The sequence below is a fragment of the Ranitomeya variabilis genome, chromosome 4, assembly GCF_051348905.1.
Source record: "Ranitomeya variabilis isolate aRanVar5 chromosome 4, aRanVar5.hap1, whole genome shotgun sequence".
Lineage (NCBI taxonomy): Eukaryota > Metazoa > Chordata > Amphibia > Anura > Dendrobatidae > Ranitomeya > Ranitomeya variabilis.
Window position 1 is genome coordinate 278,847,549 of NC_135235.1, and position 18,981 is coordinate 278,866,529.

An 18,981-nucleotide genomic window follows, 5' to 3' on the forward strand; every position below is an offset into this window, starting at 1 on the left:
CAGAGTCCTTGGTGGCCGAGTGTGATAGAGAGGTTAATGCCTGCATTCCTTGTGGGGTAAAGGTAATAAGAAGGTTAATACTACACTATTTGGTGGTTTAGGAAAGTAGAAGTATTAATGTTAGCTTTTCTGTTGGGCTTGTATAATTGGGGGATTAATGACTCCAATGGTAATGGTAAGGTAATGGAGAAGTTAATATGTAGTTCCTTGTTGGACTAGAATAGTGAAGCTGTTCATTCTAGCTTCCATGGTGGTCTAGGGAAGTGGAGATGTTAATGTTAATGGTAGTCCAAAATAATTGAGATGTTATTGCTCAGTGCTAGGTCAATGGAGGGGTTTCCTTTTTTCCAGGGTGGTCTAGGGTAGATGACAAATTAACACTTGACCAGTGGTTTTCACACATCTTCAAGCTCCAGTGATGTCCCCTGTGTCCTGAAAGCCTGACAGAAAGCTGAACGCCATGCGATCTTCATGTTCAGCTTCGTCTTCTTGCCCTGCACTGATTTTACACAAAGTGGAGGATTCCTATCACCTTTGCAATGGTTGTGTTTGCTGCCCTATTTGTGCACTAAAAAGCTTGGGCAAGTTAAATTGTTTCCCTGGTAGCCCAGTGCTAGCAACATGCCTGCTTTTTGGGGTATAAAACCAAACACGATCATTCAGGTCAAATAAAAAACATCCATAAAAAAATACAAAATACCTCCGTGTGACTGATCTGCATGACAGCCAGCGACGACATGACCACATCTCCATACGATCTGATTCCCTGACCTTCCCAACCTTGGATTGGCTCTATTAAAATGATCTGATTTAGTTCTTCTCGTGTTCTCCCCCAAAATAGAATAGGCTGCAACAAATCAAAGACAAATACAGTGTAAAGAAATTATTAAACATGGCACCCACCAGTCTGATTGCCCAACAGGCACCACATGGTAAGGGCGGTGACTAATATTGGCTCTCAAGTACCATGGTGCTGAGACCATCTGGCCACAAGTTGCAATACTTAGCCTACTTTAGGCGTAATTATATGGGAGAACCTCTTGTATCAGTAGGGTATCAGTACGAAGGAGCCTGGCTGAGTTCTCATTTCAGTAGCTAAACCAGCCACCTTCTCTACTATGCATTGACAATAACTGAGCTCCAAAATAGAGCAGCTGGAATCAGTAACCAGCAATGATGTGAAGATCATTTCTGACCAAAAGAAGATGGTAGACTTTCCCAGTGGGGCCATGTATATGCCTTTAAGGTGCTTTCCTCTTGACTCACATGACCAGGAATTTTATGACCCTTAGAGTGGAAGGAATAAAATCTACGGAAAGATCTCAGGGTCTTTTCTATTTATCTGATAAAGGAGAGAGTCTTCATTGGATATCCTAGGATGGAAGGAGTTCTGAGGTGTTTAGGTCCATGTCCAACCCAAAAGAACAGTTATGGAAGTTCTGTAGTCTAGACTAGGACGAAGGTTGAGATTTAGCCCGTAGAGTTAATGCATTAGGTCTGCTTGAGTTGAGCTGTATTTGAAACCAGAATTTTTTGGGAATGTACCCATTTTATGACCCTTAAGAGAGAAAGGACATAGAGAGAAATCTATAGAAAGTTTTCAGGTCTTTTCCAGTTATCTAACAAAGGGGAGAGTCGTCGTTGGGTATTTTAGATTGGAAGGAGGTCTGAGATGTTTAAGTCTGGGATGACCCATGTCCAACCCAAAAGTACAGTTATGGGAGTTTTGAAGTTTAGGCAAGGATGAAGGTTGAGATTTAGCTCTTGGAGTTTATTGGTAATTTAGGGCCTTTCGGCCTCTCATTCTTTGGTCAAAAGGGTGTGAACATTGTTTTAAACTTATGGTTTGTAGATAAGTAAAACAGGAAAGGATAGAGCAGAAGATGTGTCTTGAAATTTATGAAGAACATAAATAACATTGCCATACATGTAGATAACTACACTTTGAAAAGCTAAACTACTGTATGTGCAATGATCCATGGGTCCAATACCAGTACAATTGTGTCTCCATACTGCTACCCTACGTGGTCCAAGGATAGATGCTTCTGGATCTGACACTCGCTATCTCAGTCACTATCTAGAACCATCCAGCACGGTCCTAGAATATAACATTTGCCAAAATGAAACCAACAAAATAGTGACCCTTGTGAACTCCATTTATGGAGCCCTGTTGGTTCAAGAAATGGAATATTGTAAGAGAAATTGTTCACATTTTTTAACGGAAGCTTTAATCATAAAATGACCTACTGTTTAAATAAGATTTCAGTGTTTCAGGGTTTTTTTTAAATTATTTTGACAATATTTTTTTCATATCACAATCTTTATTTTAAAAAAATTATAATTAATCTTGAAATTTTCACAATGGTCACAGGGGAATTTTAGACTCATGCTTCCAGTCCTTTCAAGAAGAGCTCACAGCAGTTTCCTTATCATCAGAGGCTGAATTACTGCAAGTGATGACACAGGATCCACCAAACCCAATTGTCACTGCTCATCCCCCTCCCTACATAGGGAACTTTGCTTATGTTCATTAGATGCCTCACTACAAGAGATAGGGATAAAGTCTGTCCATTGTGGCTAATGTAAATAATAAATAAATAAATAATGTACATGTGTTGTTTCCTGAAACAAAAGGAAGTATGAGTCTAAGAAAGCTCCAGTGGCCAGTGTGAGAATTTCAAGATGTCTATGTTTTTTCTTTTTAATACAGATTGTCAAATTGAATAAAAACATTGCTGATTATTTTTTAAATAATACGTTTAATACAAAAACATGATTGATACAATAAGTCATTTTTTATAATGACTTCACTTTAAATCTGGTCACCGGGGCTTTTTCTATCCTCTCCGGCATGTCTTTGGCTGTCAATTGCCTCTTTCAAGGATTTCCACCACAACTACATAGTCTAGTAAATCCCATAATTTGAGATTTGTAACAATGTTTGTTAGTTTTAATACCATACAAACTCTTAATTATAATTTCTTGCAGTGATTGATAGTTCTACAAATGATTATTACCGACCTTAGACACATACTGTGTGTGTATTGTGTGGATATCAGCTTTGCCAGGGGACAGGATCTGCGGAAAGATAAACATCTTGGTTGGGGACTTTATCTAATATCGGTCATTAAATTCATTAGTCATTGGTGTGACAATTACACAAATCTCAGAAAGAAGTAGGTTTAGATGAAAGCTGTGCATGACTGTCCTCCACGCCCCTGGTACAATACAACCAGTGCAAGATCTTGAAGCTCCCACCTAGCATCTCCATTGCAGACCTCCTGCAGCAGAACAGTATCCCTTTGAGCTGCAAATTTAGAAATTCATGGCCACGAGAATAAATTGGCTTCCTGCCTTTCTCAAACCGGAAGCTGCTGTCAATTTAAGTTGCGGATATATTTCGCAGCATGTCTATGAGATTTCTAAAAATCTCATGCAAATGTTGTCACTGTGAAATGCGTTGGTTTCGCAAGTGAGTATGTGACAGAGAATCCGTTGTGTTTTCCCACCGTAGGAACTTAGCCTTTTATGTTGGAGTCGAAGTTTTAGGAATCAGAGTAAAGGAATGTGCACACTGAGGTTTTTTTTTATTACAAACGCCTACAAAATTGCTAAAAAAAATGCTTGAAAGACACGTCTATTAATTTATGTTTTGAAACCACTTTGTTGCCTGCAGGAAAACACAGGGTTTGTGTCAGTTCTTTGAAGCATCTCCTAATGGAAAACACAAAAAAATCAAACATCTGACCTAGAAAAAATTCTTCAGGAAGAAAAAAACTTCTAAATGGGGTCTTTTTGCAGAGTTTTTGGAGCAGAAGCTGAGCAAAGCTACACAGTTGTTGAGGAGTTTTCAAGAAGGATTTGGAGAGTTTCCGCTCGTTGGCTATGTACGCAGGTTGCCAGCACAACTGGTGGTTTTGCCGTAATTTTTTAAACTTTTTTTTAAGAATTTTTTTTAAGAATGAGAGCGTCCTGAAATGGTTTCCACTAGAAAACACATCATTTTTGACACACCGTATAACTCCGCAAGGGATAAAGATCCTAAACTAAAGATTAACTCTGAATTCCCTGGTAGGGTGCGTGATGTAAATAGGGTTTCTAAACCATTCAGCCTCTTTAATGAGAAATAAAATAATATCAACCCGTACTATCAGAATTTCAACATTTCCATGCGGAAGTTTCTTAATATTTTGCCAATGAGTCAGCCTGAATACAAGATTTAATCAGAAATTATCTTTTTCTTTAGAAACAACGTGGCAATGGGTGCGATAACTACGTGGTACATTGCTCAAAGCGGTATTCTCGTTTTCATAAATAATAGATACTTTTGGATAATGCACTTTTGCAATTTACTGCTCTTTAAAATGTTCATCCCTTCTTGAGATATTAACACTTTCCTTTTGTTTACAGAACGTTGCCATGGTTACTGACCACCGTTGATGTCTAGCTTGTAAACACTGCGTTGAAGCTGACCGGGTTCAGGAGAAAACGGCGCACTTGATCGCACTTCAAAAATACCGGTCAGAAGCTCAATAGAAAACAGTTTGTAAGCAATGAGCATGTTTTGCCGTCTAGAAGTGGTGGTCGGTCTCCAAGGCAACGAGATGTAAAAACGAGAGAAAAGTGTTAATATTTCTAAAGCGGTTAAATATTTTAGCAAGCAGTAAATTGCAAACCTTATATCCTTTTTTACCCTCAGTGGGTCATCCATGTTTTATACGGATAGATTCATTAATAAATACAGCTCAAAGCTTCTCCTATACTTTACAGTGCTAGATACACACAGATGCCATCCAGGTGCTGTACGTGATTTTCACCGACCCATAGACTCACAGGCATAGAGAAAACTGGGATTGTATCACCCTATAAACTAAGTGATACATCGCTGGAATCAGGGTCTCTGTCCCTGCATCATGCTGCTCTCAGATTGCATTGAAAAAAAACTTGCTGACAGATTCCATTTAAAGGCCAAATAAACTGATGCAGATCAGACAGAAGAAACAATGAAATCTCAACTATTGACATATCGCTTTGGAATCAGAATGAAAGGATGGTTTTATTTCTTTGTATTTCGACGATCACTTCTGCTACCGCACACTCGCCCTTTTCTTCACTAAAAGTTTTCTGTGTCCGGGAAAACTTTACATAAAGGCCTTTATGAAGTTTAGGCTTTAGGCGGCTTAGATAAATATTTGCTCGGATGTAGGACAGACACAGCATTGTTATCCTCCCAGGGCCTGTCACTTTGGGGATGAGGAAGTTTTACATTGTGCCGTACGTTATACCATCCTAGTTATATTTCCTGACCAGAAATAAAAGAGGAAGACTGAGAAGACTGAGGAGCTCAAGATGATCAAAAGCCCATTGTGGATTATTCTAGCATTTTTTATGGTTCACTTATTTTTGAAAAATCAGAGAACTTAATCTCGAGGGACCCTAGATACACATTGGGCCGGATATCCTCTATAAGTCTCCATGCTGAGTTGGAGAGCTCTTATCCCCCCTATAACATGTCTTTCAGCCAATCAGTTCCTTGTTCTGTACTGATGAGTGGCAAGAACCCCCAAACAGTCCTCTCTACAGCTGGGGCTCTGGTTTCATTGGATCCTAGAATGTTAGAGTTGGAAGGGACCTCCAGGGTCATCATGTCCAACCCCTTGCTCAATGCAGAAGTCACTAAACCATCTCAGACAGATGTCTGTCCAGCCTCTGTTTGAAGGCTTCCATTGAAGGAGAACTCACCACCTCTCGTGACAGCCTGTTCCACTCATTGATCACCCTCACTGCCAAAAAGTTTTTTCTAATATCCAATCTGTATCTTCTCCCTTTCAGTTTAATTCCATTGTTTCTCATCTTTCCATGTGCAGATGAGAATAATGATGATCCCTCTACACTGTGATGGCCCTTCAGATGTTTGTAGATAATTGGATTGGCTGGTAGGAGCTACTTTTTGACTTGAAAATAAGTCTCCAATAGAGATGAGCCGATCAGGCAAAATTTGAATTCCAAGGAAATTTGATTAGTAGAGAAGTTATTTTCCAAAAATGTAATATCCCTTATTAGACTTTGGGGCCTCCTAAGACCCAAGAGCATAATAAACACAAAACGTAAAAAATAAAAGAATAGTCAAACCTCACCGCTCCTCTGCAGCCCTTCCACTCCTCACTGTTACCCCTCTAGTACTTGTGATAACTTCTGATCCCTACCGCTCCAGCTGAAGTCCTTGGACTTCCAGCTTGGTTGAGAATCAGGACTGTTCTGTGCAAGGATGAGGAAGGTCACCACATCATTCATGATGTCAAGACGCGAGCCGTTACCCCAGAACAGCTCTGGAGGAAATAACGAAGGAGATGCGTGGTATCATGTTCCTACCATTGTCATGTTACATAGTTACATAGTTATTAAGGTTGAAGGAAGACTTCAGATGTTAACCGCACATCCAAGCTCTCGCCACCTCCTGTCACCTCCAGCTCAAAAATATTTCCAGAATCCGTCCTTTCCTCAACCCACACTCTACCAAAATGCTCGTGCATGCCCTAATCATCTCCCGCCTCGACTACTGCAACATACTCCTCTGTGGCCTACCTTCTAACACTCTCGCACCCCTCCAGTCCATCCTTAACTCTGCTGCCCGTCTAATTAATCTCTCTCCTCGCTACACTCCTGCTTCCCCTCTTTGCAAATCCCTTCACTGGCTCCCAATTTCTCAGCGTATCCAGTTTAAATTACTAACACTGACCTACAAAGCCATCCATAATCTTTCTCCTCCGTATATTTCCACACTAATCTCTCAATATCTTCCCTCACGTAATCTCCGGTCCTCCCAAGACCTCCTCCTCTCCTCCACGCTTATTCGCTCCTCACCCAATCGCATCCAAGACTTCTCCCGAATATCACCCATCCTCTGGAATTCAGTGCCCCAACACATCCGGTTATCCACTACTTTTGGATCCTTCAAAAGAAACCTGAAAACCCATCTCTTCAAAGAAGCTTACAGCCTGTAAAGACTACACGGCCACCTCAACACCACTGGAGCTACTGCAACCCTCGACCTACTGTCTCCTTCCCCATAATCCTGTAGATTGTAAGCCCGCAAGGGCAGGGTCCTCTTCCCGCTGTACCAGTCTGTCATTGTTAGTTTTGTTTACTGTAAGTGATATTTGTATTTTGATGTAACCCCTTCTCATGTACAGCACCATGGAATTAATGGTGCTATATAAATAAACAATAATAATAAAAAGTCCATCTAGTTCAACCCATAGCCTAACCTAACATGCCCTAACATGTTGATCCAGAGGAAGGCAAAAAAAAACCCATGTGGCAAAAAGTAAGCTCCACATTGGGGAAAAAAATTCCTTCCCGACTCCACATACGGCAATCAGACTAGTTCCCTGGATCAACGCCCTATCAAGGAATCTAGTATATATACCCTATAACATTAGACTTTTCCAGAAAGGTATCCAGTCCCCTCTTAAATTTAAGTAATGAATCACTCATTACAACATCATACAGCAGAGAGTTCCATAGTCTCACTGCTCTTACAGTAAAGAATCCGCATCTGTTATTATGCTTAAACCTTCTTTCCTCCAGACGTAGAGGATGCCCCCTTGTCCCTGTCTCAGGTCTATGATTAAAAAGATCATCAGAAAGGTCTTTGTACTGTACCCTCATATATTTATACATTAAAATAAGATCACCCCTTAGTCTTCGCTTTTCCAAACTAAACAGCCCCAAGTGTAATAACCTATCTTGGTATTGCAGACCCCCCAGTCCTCTAATAACCTTGGTCGCTCTTCTCTGCACTCGCTCCAGTTCAGCTATGTCTTTCTTATACACCGGAGACCAGAACTGTGCACAGTATTCTAAGTGTGGTCGAACTAGTGACTTGTATAGAGGTAAAATTATGTTCTCCTCATGAGCATCTATGCCTCTTTTAAAGCATCCCATTATTTTATTTGCCTTTGTAGCAGCTGCCTGACACTGGCCACTGAATATGAGTTTGTCATCCACCCATACACCCAGGTATTTTTCATTGACGGTTTTGCCCAGAGTTTTAGAATTAAGCACATAGTTATACATCTTATTACTTCTACCCAAGTGCATGACCTTACATTTATCCCCATTAAAGCTCATTTGCCATTTATCAGCCCAAGCTTCTAGTTTACATAAATCATCCTGTAATATAAAATTGTCCTCCCCTGTATTGATTACCCTGCAGAGTTTAGTGTCATCTGCAAATATTGAAATTCTACTCTGAATGCCCCCTACAAGTTCATTAATAAATATGTTAAAAAGAAGAGGGCCCAATACTGACCCCTGTGGTACCCCACTACTAACCGCGACCCAGTCCGAGTGTGCTCCATTAATAACCACCCTTTGTTTCCTATCCCTGAGCCAGCTCTCAACCCACTTACACATATTTTCCCCTATCCCTATTATTCTCATTTTATGTATCAACCTTTTGTGTGGCACCATATCAAAAGCTTTTGAAACGTCCATATACACTACATCTACTGGGTTCCCTTGGTCCAGTCCGAAACTTAACTCTTCATAGAAGCTGATCAAATTAGTCTGACAGGAAAGGTCCTTAGTAAACCCGTGCTGATACTGGGTCATAAGGTTATTCCTCTTCAGATACTCCAGTATAGTATCCTTTAGAATGCCCTCCAGGATTTTACCCACAGTAGAGGTTAAGCTTACTGGCCTATAATTATCGAGTTCAGTTTTTGTCCCCTTTTTGAATATTGGCACCACATTTGCTATACGCCAGTCCTCTTGACGATCTTTCCTATAGATAAGTCATCAATATATCTTGACCAGACAACAACTTTAATATTAAACGACTTTTTTTTTTATGATAAATGTTTAGTTAACTCACAGCTAGATCTTGAGGTATGCAGCAAGGACCTCCATTAGAGGACGGACCGCATGGTGTGCTGACTGCTGATGGTTTCCTATAAAACAAAGAAATAAGGTAAGATCCAGATTAACGCTTCTGATCATTAACTCATCCATGGCCAAGTTATTTTCCTTTTTTTTGTTTTTTTGCATTTTCCTCCCCTTCTTCCAATAGCTATAACTTTTTAATAGGGCTTGTTTTTCTGCGGGATAATTTGTACTTTTGAATAACACCATTCGTTTTATCTTGTAATGCACTGGACAGTGGCAAAAAAAATTCCAAGCGTTTTGAAATTGTAATAAAAAAGTGCAATTTCATATTTTTTATTTTTATTTTTTTATTTACCATGTTCACTATATGGTAAAACTGACCTGGCAATATGATCCTTCAGGCGAGTATGAGTACACAGACACCAAACATGCATTTTTCTTTAGTCATTTGAGTGGTGAAAAAAAATAAAAAATCAGAAATCTGTGAAATAATTTTTTTGCCTTTGCAGCGATTTTCCGAGACCCGTAACATTTTCAATTTTCAGTATATGGGGCTATATGAGGGATTATTTTTGCAGCCTGAGCTGATATTTTTATTGACTCCATCTTGGGGTAGATCGATATTTTGATCACCGTAATTCTGGCGTTTCGATTGGTTTCACATTACGCTGATTACTGATCGAATTAATTTATTTTATATTTTGATAGATTGGACATTTCTGAACGCAGCGATACCAGATACGCGTTTTTTTTATTTGTCTTTTGTTTTATTATTAATGGAACAAAAGAGGGGTGATTTGAACTTTTGCATTATTTTTATTTTTCATAGTTTTAAAAACATTTTTTATCACCTTTTATTGAATTTAATAGTCCCCTCAGGGGACTTCAAGCTATGATAATCTGATCAGGCCTGCTATGTATAGCTAAAATCACAATCTCCTACGAACGCTAGCTGAACGATGGCTTTCACAGGAGTATCGTAATTACAGGCATAGGGGTCTTCAGCACACCCCCAGCTGTCATGGCTATCAATTAACACTCTGCAAACTCATCACACAGCTAGATTTAACAGGTTAACAGCCATTGGTGGAGATCCACACCACCCGCAGCTGTTTTAGGCATATGATGGCTGAATAAACCAGTCATCATCTGCCTTGAAATATATGAGCTCAAACCTGCATCAAAGTCAGGAACCTAACATATGACGTAACTGTATGTCATATATCAAGAAGGGGTTAAATGCTCATATTCTCGATGAAAAGAAGAGTATTTTTTTAGAACTCAGCACTGTGCCATTCCTCTGGTGTTCCTCTAGATATAAATGATTAAATTGATAAACTGGCGATACCATACCCCTTACTATTATTTGGAAAAAATGGATGCACACAGCACACACAGATATGACTGATCCTTGATCTGCTGCTTCTTTGTAGCACATGTTCAGAAGTAGCAGCAGCATGGAGGACATTATACAGCAGTATTAAGCTGTGCAGCTGTGAATCCAGCATCTGGTTGAAATAAAACACTTACTAGAAAGCAGTAGCATCATCTTTGCATGTTTCATTGCTGTGCTCCTCCCTTCTTCCCCCTCCATAGACTTCAAAAGGCACCTTTAATTTGATATTTGTGAAGTGAGGCAGAAAATTGGAGTTTGAAATGAAAAGTCTGCCGGCACTCTATGTAACTGAATGGTGACATTGTGCAGCGAGTGCAATTTCCACTGTATTCACAGAGTTCCTGCAGACTTTTCTTCTAAGCCTGGAAAATTCCTTTAAACCTGGCAGGCAGATAGCAGCTTTTTTGATTTGCTGGGAATATTTATTTCGCTTCTTGTAGAATATTCATTTCTACACAGCAGGATGGAAAATTTTCGTTTTATTCCAACTTTCCTCTAAGATTATAAGCAGCAAAAAAAAAAAAAATCCTAAAAAGCGTATCAAGTCAAAAAGAAACTAAAGTGTAAATCCTTCCATGTCTTTCTGCTGCTGCTGCGTGTAACTTGAGATTCCAGCTCTTCCCCGTGACTGCAGAAACACCCAGAGGGGATAATAAAATAAATTATCTCTAAAAATAACAATTCAGCTCAAAAAGAGAAACTCGTCTTTCTCTTCCGTCACTTTTATCGGAGTCGCTGATCAGCAGGATAAATGAGCTCGGCGGTAATTAGTGTTACATTTATTACTTTAATTAACATTCATACAATTCATTATCCGCGTATGAAAAATGGTTCTATAAAGCCGGCGTCGTATCGCCGTAAAACAAAGCGCTAATAAAGGAGCTGCAGACGTGACAAGACAACTGAGATCAATCATCGGTTACAGCAAGAGGTAAATGAACTGAGGCAGATGAGGATCCCAAAGACTAGAGATGATGATACAACCCCTGGAATTAAAAAATGTAAAGGGACATTCTGCTTTCTTACATCCCTATCCCCTTTAATACATTAATCCACTTTTGTTCCCAATCACAACAGTTCACCTTAAATGATTTGTCCCATAAATAACATATATAACCTGTACACAGACAAGTCATATATGTATATATGATCAATAGGACCCCTACAAATCATAACGATGGGATCCCAAAATCCCCTTTGTAAATGAAGCATTACACAGTTCCATTGGCTATCTGCTAATTGCATAGAGGAGTTATAGAGAGTTAATACTGAGAGTCGCACATGCTCAGTAATGATGAATTCACACAGGAAATTTTGGAACCCCCAAGCTCATGATCGGTGGGAGGTCTCAGACCCATTTATCTAATCTGTAGATAGTTGATGTGTTACTTTTACGAGTACCCCTTTAAATGTGTAGGAATACCCATTTTTCATGCACTTGCTCAAGGGGGGTCCATTGTTCAGGATCTGTTGGCCGGAATAGAGAGCGGTTACAGAGAGCATCTGACTCTGGAGGACCTATCCATATTATATCGTTGACCCATGGAGGACACACACAGGAGAGGGCCCCTGTTCAAGAATAGTTTATGGGCCCTTTGCAGACTAGTAGCTCATCATAGTATGTGGAGGTGGCACTAGCCCCCTTTCCTCTGGAGCCCCTGTGCGTACAAACAGGTTGCACCAGTGATATGTCCACCCCTGCATTTATCCATCATACATCATAATAACACAAATCCTTCATACAGTACCATCTGGGAGGCGTCTGATTGGCTACAAATCTATTCTGCAGCAGGACGTTGACCCCAAACATAGAACCAATGTCAATAAAAGAGACTGCAGACAATTGAATCATCAACCTGCGTGTACCACATGATGTGACGATTCTCAGGTGCCGCTGCTGAAAACAGGCGGTCACATGAAAGCAAGTATACAATTTGCATACATGCAGTCACATGCCTACTAGACATAAGCAGCCTCACTGGATATAAGTGAATGGAGCCAGCGTGGACACGTCTAGTCGGAATGTGGCCGGAAGTGTACAAATCGCATACTTGCGGTCACGTCACATCGACACATGCCTAAAACTTTTCTCCAATACTGTAAATTAAAAAAAAAAAATTCTAACCGAGACAACATTCTGATGGACACTTTTTCTTTGCCTAACAAACAGGCAATCCCCACATGTATTAAAAAAAAATAATCAATTTTGCTCGGTCACTTTTATGCACTGTCACTTTAAATAATAGTATTAATCATTGCAATGCGGAAACATATTGGAGGTATTTACATATTCATGGGTCTTATTGCTGATTCTGCTATCAATATTATATATGTAATGACACCTGCACCTTTATTAATGCTTCTGATGGATACAGCAAGCTCCATTCGGCAGTAACGGGGGAGCTATATTTCAGTGGTGTCACTGATGCGCATGTCTCCGACGTGTGCTCCGTTGCTGCATCGTGTCCGGCGCCTATTGGTGTCGTGTGTGGGTCAGTGACGTAATCGGGGAGTTCCCACGTGACCCGCACCGCCATGTTGGCGCCTGGGTGATGCAGCGTCGCTGCGCCCACCTGTTCGGCCACATGCGCCATTAAATGTGATAATTAGAAGCGTATTTAAGGAAGACAGCAGGGACTTTGCTTTGTCACTCTGCCCCCTGAGGAAGCTGTTGTGAAACGCGCGTAGGGGCGTGTGGTCACCCCCATGGACACAGGTATGGGTATGATTTAGAGGGTGGTCTCATGTCTCTCCCCTCACTTGGGGTATAATATCTATATGGTCACTGACTAATGGAATTTAACCCTGTAATGGGAGTCTAATCTAGAGACTAAATGTGATTTACCCTATTTTGGAGACTTTAACTTATGGATAAGATAGATTGCACTGCCACTTTATATTATATATGGAATACATGACCATGTGTGGGTCATAAGAGATAGTCTCATGTCCAGGTATCTGTTTCTGGGGTATTACTGAGTTTTGGTGCACCCTTAACTGTAATTGATTGCTCTGTTTTAAATATTTGTCTTGTAATATTGTGTCATAATTGATTGTACTAATAAATACATCATTTTTATGATACATTTTTTGTGGTTATATGCTCCAAATTTTGGTTTTGTGATATATTCAAGCTGTCTAGCAGCAGCAAATCATGCAACTGCGTCGACAAAAACTAAATCTCCGAGTGTGCCGATATACTCGGAGACCACGCTCGGAAACATGCTCGGAGAAACTCGAGTAACGAGTATACTTGCTCATCACTACTAACGATACAGAGTACAAAGTAGCAACAGCTATCCTTACTAGAAATGGCCAAACAAGTCGCCTCTGCCCAGAAATCACCCCAGCCGTACTGTAGCTTCATTGTGACATGATGGGTGGGGTGATAGTTATCTTCTAGCTTTAGCACGAGGCGAGTTCAGGGCGGCCACTGTTTCCTATCTGTATGAGATGCGGTCAGTGTAATCGAGAATGTGTCATTTTGTATACTCGGTAAAACTTCTGAAATTGCAGAAATATCTTGTAAATTGCAAACTGTTTCGTGTGTATGATAGCAGAACTCCTGTACTGGCTGTACCATGAACGGTCCTAGGTCAGCCATTACATCGTCATCATGATAGCCATGATTCCTGGAGAATTCAGAAGAATGGATGTACTAGGGTCAAATGTTCAACATGCTCCATCACGGCTTCTGCATAATAGGGCAAGGAAATGAGGCACAGTCACATGAAGAACACTAACTTTCCTCCTAGGCATATTCAGCTGAAGTAAACAGACACCCCATGATACTCCAGAAGTATCCTGCTAGTTGTACAAGAGTCTGTTTTATTATTCTGATCTTTTTAAACTATTATTAGAATCTAGAGATCTGCTTAACAGGAGTCACATGGACCATAGGAAACAATAGTCTGGAGATGTTTAGTGACTTTTTATGGAGGGGGTGTTTGTGGGCATGCTCTGTGATCTGGGCAGAGGTCATGGTGCAGAGAGAAGGAAGAGGAGATCTATTTTATAACCTGTGTGAATATTTAATATCACATTATCTATATCTTTTCACCTCTACTGAAATTTGTTCTAATCTCTCAAAAAAGGGGATAATTTTTGGACCCTTTGAAGAATTGGTAAATCTTCTGGGCATATTGTACAGCCTCCTGAAGCTTCAAAGAAGCAGCATAATAAAAAGTGATCTCTGCAGAACAGGAAGCATTTGCTTAGATTAACTGAAGTGTTCAGAGTGAAAACTGCAAGAGTTCAGGATTATTTGTAAAAATAAAAGTGATAGTCCTACAAATTTAAAAAAACAACCAAGTAAAAAATTCTTAAAAAGTATATTCATCATTCACAAAAAGGAACAAATGCCCCAAAATCAGATCAGCATAAATACTTCACAAACAGACAGCAACACGCTATAAGAAGTGTATGAATGTTGGAATTATGTAAGAAAAACTTGTACAAAATGGCAAAATATAAAACAAAATGATTATAAACTAATCATAAGAATAAATGTAATAATGTGATAATAAATGCGCAAAAATAATATAAGGCAAAATACTTTATATTATAAACGTTCCCCCAAATGCATGTTTCGCCTGATGCTCCATCAAGGGAACCCTGCAATGTATCACTATCTTATTGTAAAATTGTCTCCTCCCTGTTTTTACTTGTTTTTAAGTTTTATATCAATGAATAAAGTGTATGAGCCATCAATTCAGCATAGCCCTTTATACAGATGCCCTCATTTAAAAGACCACGTAACCTGATGACACATTATCATATTATGTTACATGTCAAAAAACAAACTCAGCTCTGCTACATCTTCAGCACAAGATTCTGCTCTGCACATCAATGTGATGTACTCTACAATGATGGCCTCGCTGACAAAATCAAGAAAGAAAATTCACACTGAAAAACAAAAAACAAACGGATCTGTCACTTTAAATGCCTATTTTATTAAATACTTGAATTCCTAATGGAATAATGATTCTAGATTAATTTTTCTTAGAGCTCTGCATTGAGCCGTTCCTCTGATATTCCTCTTAGAAATAAAGAAATACATTGACAACAGGGTGGTACCAGTGGGGGTCTGACCCTGCCCAATCTGACATTGACCAATCAGTGCTTACCTTACTAGACTGTGTAAGACACACCTATTTTTACAAGAAGAATGGTAACACCCAGTTGTCTATTTCTTTTCATAAATTTCTAGGAGGAATGACAGAGGAACGGGAAGACACGGAATTGGAAGTAATGATATTTACTAATATTATTAATATGTTTCCTATAAAAAAGTAGGAAAATTCCGTTTTTTATTATTATTAACATCTACTGGGTAGGTAATGAGTGTCTGATTAGTGATCAGAACATGATCCTGTGTCCCCTCCATCTCCTCTCCATAGAACTGCAATGAGGAAGAATTTGGATGGTGTGAGGGTCGAGAATGGGCCCATCCCCCTCATTTAAAGGGGTTTTCCAAATTTTGGAAATCCATATTCCCCAGCTGCAGTTTGTTTAAAAAAAACAAAAAACTTTTCTTTACTCACTCTCGCCGAGTCCAGCGCTGACTCTCTGTCACTGCTCCTGGTGTCTGTTATTGTCTGCAGGCTGCAGCACTAACGTCACGTCAACAGCGCTGCGGTCAATCAGTGAGCTTAGCGTATCTGATCTGCTCATGCCGTTAATTCGAGCTCAGTTATTGGCTGCAGCCTGCAGCACAGTCAACGTAACATCACTAATGGGAGCAGCAATGGAGACTCAGAACTGTACCCATGGGAGCACCGATGCAGACTTAGAACTGGACCCTTGGGAGCAACGATGAAGACTCAGAACTGCACCCATTGGAGCAGCGATGGAGACTCAGGACTGTACCCATGGGATCAGCAATAGAGACTCAGAACTCGACCCAGGGAGCAGCGATGGAGATTCAGAACTGGACTCATGGGAGCAGCGGTGGAGACTCAGAACTGGACTCATGGGAGCAGTGATGGAGACTCAGAACTGGACCCATGGGAGCACCGATGGAGACTCAGAACTGGACCCATGGGAGCAACGATGAAGACTCAGAACTGCACCCATTGGAGCAGCGATGGAGACTCAGAACTGTACCCATGGGAGCAGCAATGGAGACTCAGAACTCGACCCAGGGAGCAGTGATGGAGACTCAGAACTGGACCCAGGGAGCAGCGGTGGAGACTCAGAACTGGACCCCATGGGAGTAGCGATGGAGACTCAAAACTGGACCCACTGGAGCAGCAATGGAGACTCAGAACTGTACCCATGGGAGCAGCAATGTTGTCTCAGAACTGCACCCATTGGAGCAGCGATGGAGACTCAGAACTGGACCCGTGGGAGCAGCAATGTTGTCTCAGAACTGCACCCATTGGAGCAGCGATGGAGACTCAGAACTGGACCCGTGGGAGCAGCAATGGAGACTCAGAACTGCACCCATTCGAGCAGTGATGGAGATTCAGAACTGTACCCATGGGAGCAGTGATGGAGACTTAGAACTGTACCCATGGGAGCACCGATGGAAACTCAGAACTGGACCCATGGGAGCAGCGATGGAGACTCAGAACTGGACCCAGGGAGCAGTGATGGAGTCTCAGAACTGGACCCAGGGAGCAGCGATGGAGACTCAGAACTGGACCCATGGAAGCAGCGATGAAGACTCAGAACTGGACCCATAGGAGCAGCGATGGAGACTCAGAACTGGACCCATGGGAGCAGCAATGGAAACTCAGAACTGGACCCAGTGAGCAGCGATAGAGTCTCAGAACTGGACCCATGGAGCAGCGATGGAGACTCAGATCTGGACCCAGAGCGCAGTGATGGAGACTCAGAACTGGACCCATGGGAGCAGCGATGGAGACTCAGAACTGGACCCATGGGAGGAGCGATGGAAACTCAGAACTGGACCAATGGGAGCAGCAATGGAGACTCAGAACTGGACTCATGGGAGCAGCGATGGAGACTCGGAGCTGGACCCATGGGAGCAGCGATGGAGACTCAGAACTGGACCCAATGGAACAGCAATGGAAACTCAGAACTGGACCCAGGGAGCAGTGATGGAGACTCAGAACTGGACCAATGGGAGCAGCGATGGAGACACAGAACTGGACCCATGGGAGCGGCGATGGAGACTCAGAACTGGACCAGTGGGAGCAGCGATGGAGACTCAGAACTGGACCCATGGGAGCAGCGATGGAGACTCAGAACTGGACACAGGGAGCAGCGATGGAGACTCAGAACTGGACCCAGGGAGGGTGAGTAAAGCATAGCTTGATTTTTAAAATAAACTGTAGATTGGGCACAGGGGTTTTCTGAAAATGGAAAACTTTTTTTAACGCAGAAGATTTACTGTAAAGTACCAGGAGTTGAGTTAAATATTAAACTTAGCTACAACCATATGGGAATCATCAGAAAAAAAGCAAAGTATGCTCCGATAGAAGATAATGGACACGTACCTGCTTTCGTCTTTTTGAAGCAACTCTGCTTCCTCGTGCCCATCACTGCTGTTCTCCTTGGTACCCCGCGCTGTCACACTGCAGCAACCCATGACTTGACGGGTAGGAGTCTGACAGTCACCAAGCCTCACATAGGCGAGTAGTAGATATGGGGAGATGTGAGATTGCCTCACACATCCTTCCTCCTCAAAATCACATCAGTGAGGAAAGGAGAGAGCTGGACAGAGACAAATCTGCTCGAAAACTCACAAACCGGTAGTGTGAAATGGAGAGAGAGCTTCCTGTTCAGTTCGAGCTTGTTTCTCTTTCCTGCAGAAATGAGATGACCTGAGGTGAGGGGGAGGGAAGCCGAAGCAAGGTTCTCACTTTCAGGAAAGAATAGAACTTTGTAGACAGGGGTGAAAAAGGGAGAAAGACACTGACAAAGGAGTAAATGACATGGGGTTAACCCTTTCTGTGACGCCCCAAGGCTCCTCACACGGGAATAGTCACCATACTAGATCGTCCGGCTCTAGAACCAAGTCCACCGTAGAGTCCCGCTGGGTCGTAACATGTAATTCGATGTCATGGCAGGCAGTAAGCCGCGAGTGATAGCACCAGACACGTCAAAATAATTCTGCAAGTCGAAGGCTGTCAGGTATTTCCTAATACCGTGGCTTTTTTTTCTTTTATGTGTGGATGGAAAATTACTTTATAGCAAATAAATGCAATCAATTTAATGAAATTAAAGGATTTGCTGAAAATTGGGACTTTTAGAGATTGTGTAATTTTGGTTAGCTATCATCAATTATTGATTTCAGACTTTTTAAGTTTTGAAAACATTCTGAAAATCCAGAAGTTTGATAGGGAAAGACATACTAGTGTGCATATGCACAGTGGCTCAGTAGGTAAGGGAACTGACTCCACCCTTATAAACAGTTGCTCACTGTCTATGAGACGGTGCAGAGCTGATGGATTTCTCGACTCACAATCATAGGGGGTCCATATATTGTTCCAGCAGGAGATCCTCTTACATGTCTCGCTCCAGCCCAAGCTTGTTCAGTGGTTATTACAGAACCCCAGTGACTGTCTGTCTGCTGTCTCTAACTTCATGGTCTCTTTCTAGGTGAAACGTAATCTTTCCAAAACTGAATTTCTTGGGATTCCTCCTGTACTGATCTGCCTGCATCTCGTATTTCTATTTCTATGTGCAGTGCTTACCAGGCAGCAGGACTGCTGTCTCAGATCTTTCAT

The 18,981-nt window shown here is 41.4% G+C and overlaps 1 protein-coding gene across 3 annotated transcripts in view; it reads right to left on the reverse strand.

Annotated features, from left to right (window-relative positions):
• Positions 1–18,336, reverse strand: part of LOC143764440 (putative pleckstrin homology domain-containing family N member 1) — a 67,946-nt gene extending 49,610 nt beyond the window's left edge. For 2 of the 3 annotated variants that reach the window (XR_013213193.1, XM_077249997.1), the window contains exons 1-5: positions 18,241–18,336; positions 17,749–18,057; positions 8,879–8,954; positions 3,022–3,078; positions 701–847 (exon numbers count right to left, since the gene is read on the reverse strand). Coding sequence is in view for 2 of the 3 variants with exons in the window: in XM_077249997.1 (XP_077106112.1) it covers positions 701–847; positions 3,022–3,078; positions 8,879–8,954; positions 17,749–17,840 (372 nt within the window). In the remaining variant the exon portion in view is untranslated. The remainder of the gene's footprint in view (positions 1–700; positions 848–3,021; positions 3,079–8,878; positions 8,955–17,748; positions 18,058–18,240) is intronic. The other variant, XM_077249998.1, reaches the window with a different exon arrangement.
• Positions 18,337–18,981: the final 645 nt, after the last annotated feature.